General features: G+C 54.4%; 1 protein-coding gene across 1 annotated transcript in view; it reads right to left on the bottom strand.

Moving 5' to 3' along the window:
• COL15A1 (collagen type XV alpha 1 chain) overlaps window positions 1-4,046 on the bottom strand; it is a 103,718-nt gene that overhangs the window by 39,328 nt on the left and 60,344 nt on the right. The window contains exons 13-15 of the mRNA XM_007461650.1: window positions 3,744-3,830; window positions 2,450-2,575; window positions 1,512-1,574 (exon numbers count right to left, since the gene is read on the bottom strand). Of these exons, the coding sequence (XP_007461712.1) occupies window positions 1,512-1,574; window positions 2,450-2,575; window positions 3,744-3,830 (276 nt within the window). The remainder of the gene's footprint in view (window positions 1-1,511; window positions 1,575-2,449; window positions 2,576-3,743; window positions 3,831-4,046) is intronic.

The raw sequence follows: 4,046 nt of genomic DNA on the forward strand, positions 1-4,046 counted from the left end.
GTGGCGGGGGCAGGGAAGCTGGTAAGAAGAACAAGGAAGATGAGAGTAAGTCTTGTGATGTTTCCTGCAAAATTTAATTTCTTATGAAACAGTCAGTACGTGTAAAATGAGTTCTATAAAGCTTGACAATTGTTTCTTCTTTTTCTGAGAAATGAGCTTTTCACGAAAATCGAGTTACTGTTTCAATAAAAATACTCCTGAGAGCTGACGGAAACTAGAAATTCAGTGACAAGGATGGTGTCTAGGGACTCAGCACTTTCCAAAACTCCGTCCAGGTTGGGTACACAGAAGGCCTCCAGTCCCCAACCCAGAGGGGAGGCCCCTCCCTCCTCTGAACCCCAGTGAAGCTCATGGCTATATCTCTCGAAGGAAGCTCACCTTATCTTTATTGCCCGCATTTGCGGAACATGGGAACGCAGCAGGGGCAGGAACCCCACCCCACAGCACCACGTGGCTTAACCGAGGACTACAGGGGCTTACAGAGCAGGGAGAGACTGAGGGCGTGTGAGACTCAGGAACGGAGGGCGAAAAGGGCGCCTGAAGAAGTTTCATTCATGCATCATACTCTGCTCACAGAAGCCTGGGCTATAGGTTCTAAGGATACACAGACAGTGCTCACACCCTGCTTGTAAGGCTGGGCTTGGGAGCAGTCTGGTAAGCCAACAGCTTCAGTGACCCTGGCTGGAGGGGGTCCCGCGGAATCAGTACTGTGCTAACGGGAAGCAGAGGAAGGAGGGGTACTTTCTGCTCACAGAGTCCAGGAGAGCTTCCCAGAGGGTATATCTGAACTGGGCTTCTGAGAATGAGAAAAGGGAAAGGACAGGCCAGAGAGGAAACCACAGGCCAGGGCCAGGAGGCTGTGCAAGCCCAGAGCCTTTCAGCAGTGCTGGCTGGCCGGCCCGGAGGCCAGGTGTGTAAGGGAGCGACGGGAGGTGGAGCTGGAAAGGTAGGCCGGGAAGGGCCTTGAAGGTCTGCACGTAGTGAGGGCTCTGTCCTGCAGGCAACGGGGGGCCGCTGGCGCTTTCTCAGTGGAGAGGGCAGTGCGTGGTGAGAGCCTGCTCCAGGAAGATGGACTGGGCAGGTAGCTGGAGGCTGGATTGTGGGTGGGGAGAAGGGGGCACCAGCGAGGAGCCTGATGCCACACTGCAGGCGAGGAGAGATGAACGTCATGTCATGTCAGGGTGGAAAGAGAGGTGGACATCAGATTGGCCAGTCTTGGCAACAGATGGTTCACGGTAGGAAGGGGAGAGGAGGGGGGAGTTAGAGAAGACCCTGCTTTCGAGTCCAGGGGGCTGGGTGGATGGCACTGCCATTCACGGAAGCTGGGGACATGCAGGAGTGGGCAGGGGAAGATGCTGAGTGCAGGTTTGGGCATAAAGAGCTCCGGGATGGGGAGACATCCAGCAGTGCGGACCAGGATGGGATCAGAGGCAAGGTCAGGCTGAGAGGTCAGAGAGGCAGGCTGGGCCTGGTGATTCCCCGTGTCGGAACCCGCCCCCTCTTCTCCGTACCTTCTCCCCTTTCATTCCAGGAAGGCCGGAGGCTCCATCAAGTCCAGGCTTTCCCTCAGGGCCCTGAGGAACATCAAGGATAATCAGCCCACAACATCTCTGAGAAGAACCAAATATGAACCCTCTTTGGAAAAGGAGGCCAGGGCTGGGAAGACCAAGCGGGTGAGGCCAGTAGGTCCAAAGCCTTGTGTCAGCCCACAGCAGCAGAACAACTGTCCTGGCCCCAGTTCAGCCACGGCCGGCTGTGCATCTGTGGACGAGCGTCCTTCACTCTCTGGGTTGCGTTTTCTCTTCTGTGGGGAGTCGGGGGCAGGGCTGGACGAGGTAGTTTCTGGGGGCCTCCCACCCCGGGCCCAGCACTGGTGCTCTACGATTCCGAGATTCTACGCAAGCCTGCATTTCCTATACTAAGATAAAGCAGCGAAACAATGTGTAGGGTGATGTTTTTCTTGGCTGCTACTTTTTTTAAAAAATAAATTTATTTTATTTATTTTTGGCCGTGCTGGGTCTTCATTGCTGCTCGCGGGCTTTCTCTAGTTGCGACAAGCAGGGGCTACTCTTCGCTGTGGTGCACGGGCTTCTCATTGTGGTGGCTCCTCTTGTTGTGGAGCACGGGGTCTAGGTGCGCAGGCTCAGTAGTTGCGGCGCACGGGCTTAGCTGCTCTGCCGCATGTGGGATCTTCCCGGACCAGGGCTCGAACCCGTGTCTCCTGCACTGGCAGGCGGATTCTTAACCGCTGAGCCACAAGGGAAGCCTGGCTGCTGCTTCTTATGAGTCTTAGTAATGTTTCAGCCGAGGAGGAATTTGTTTACAAACGCTAGCTAGCTCCTCGCTCCCTGTCATAAGCCTTAGCGCTGGGGTCTGCAGTCTGTACCCCCCCTGGCTAAAGGAAGCCCCATAGGCAGAGTGGGGGGGGGCAATGGCTTCGGCAGCTTACCGGGGGACCAGGTTCACCAGCAGGTCCATCTTCTCCAGGGGATCCAGGGGGTCCCATGAAAACATCAGTTCCTGGTTTTCCTGGAATCCCAGGTAAGCCAGGTGGGCCTGGGGGACCTGGAGGACCCTAAAAATAGACACCTTGCTAAGAAACAGTGCAGGAGGGGACAAATATATATGTTCCATTCACTCCATTTCTGAAAACAACTCTACAAGTAGAGACTGGTATTCCTACTTAGAAGATGGGGAAACTGAGGCTTAGTGACATGATGTGACTTGCCCAAGAGCTCACACACACAGCTAATTAGGAGTAGAGCTGGGATGTGAATCCAGGTCTTTTAAAGCGCATTATATCATGTTATCTCCCTAGATGTATGTACATAATAAAAATATAATTTGTTGGAATTCTCAGAGTTGCTCTAATTTAGTTTTCTGATTACCTGAGAGGTTAGTCCAAAACAGCCTATTGTTAACGCTTATTAAAAACATCCCTGCAGTGTACTAGTCTCTTTAGCCTCAGGCTGGGTTGGCTGATGCCACCAGCTTGGAAGTCCCAGCTGGGTCCCGCTCCACTCATCCAGTGAGTCCTGAACCCTTCCAGCCCTGTCATGATGAGTGAGCAGAAGGGCAGCCGAGTGGAGCCTTCTAGGTGGGAATTCAGCACAAGGGCTCAGAGGAAGGGATGGAGATGAGGTTGGGGCCCTGGGGACAGAGGCACGAGATGCAGCTGAGAAGAGAGGTGCTCCCGGGGGAAATCTAGAGAGACCAGTGGGGGCCCAGCCTTGGGCAAGAGGCTGGGAGAGCAAGAGGTGCCAAAGAGGCAGAATGAGTGGTCTGGAGAGGTAGGGAGGGGGCCGCCTCAGGGTAGGAAGGATTTTGAGAAGGGTCTGGAAGCCAAAGTGTGAAATGCTATCTAGAGAAGAGGCCAGCAGGTCTCTGTAATGGGTAAGGGGGTGGGGGGCAGAGCCAGGTGGTAGAGGTGAAGGTCATGGGCATACCTGCTGTGAAAGAGCCTGCTGGAGAAGGCTACCGGGGGAAGGAGGCAAGTGGCCAAGTGGGGCTCCTGACTATAAACTAAGGCTCAGACTCACTTAAAACTGATGGAAGACGGAAATGCCAAACATATACAAATATAGAGGGGAAAGTATAGTGAGTCCCAGGAGCCCACCATCAGCCGCAAGAGTTATCAACGGTGGCAATCTGCTTTCATCTGCTATCCGCCCCTGTTGTCCCTCCCTCCTGGATCCTCGTGAAGCCTGCCCCCGACACTAGGCTGTTTAACCCTTCACACTTACTCTTAACAGCTCCTCACTGGGCACTGGGTCACCAGAGCCGACGTCCAAGCCCCAGCCCAGGCTGGAGCCCTCAGCCTCCACTCCCACCTGTACAGAGAAAAAGTTGCCACGGCTTGGTTTCACCTGCTACTCTCCAAGGACAGCTGTGTCACTGAAAGTTTTCCTATATTCTGTGGCCCTATAACTGCTGCTGCCAACTTTCCTTCTGGCTTTTTCTCCCGGTCCCCTCTACAGCTGCCCTCCTCCCTCTCCCCCTCCCAGCTGTGCGGCCAACACACAGCCAGTCCTCAAACACAGGACACT

This window comes from Lipotes vexillifer, unplaced genomic scaffold, assembly GCF_000442215.2.
Source record: "Lipotes vexillifer unplaced genomic scaffold, Lipotes_vexillifer_v1.1 scaffold809, whole genome shotgun sequence".
Classification (NCBI taxonomy): domain Eukaryota; kingdom Metazoa; phylum Chordata; class Mammalia; order Artiodactyla; family Lipotidae; genus Lipotes; species Lipotes vexillifer.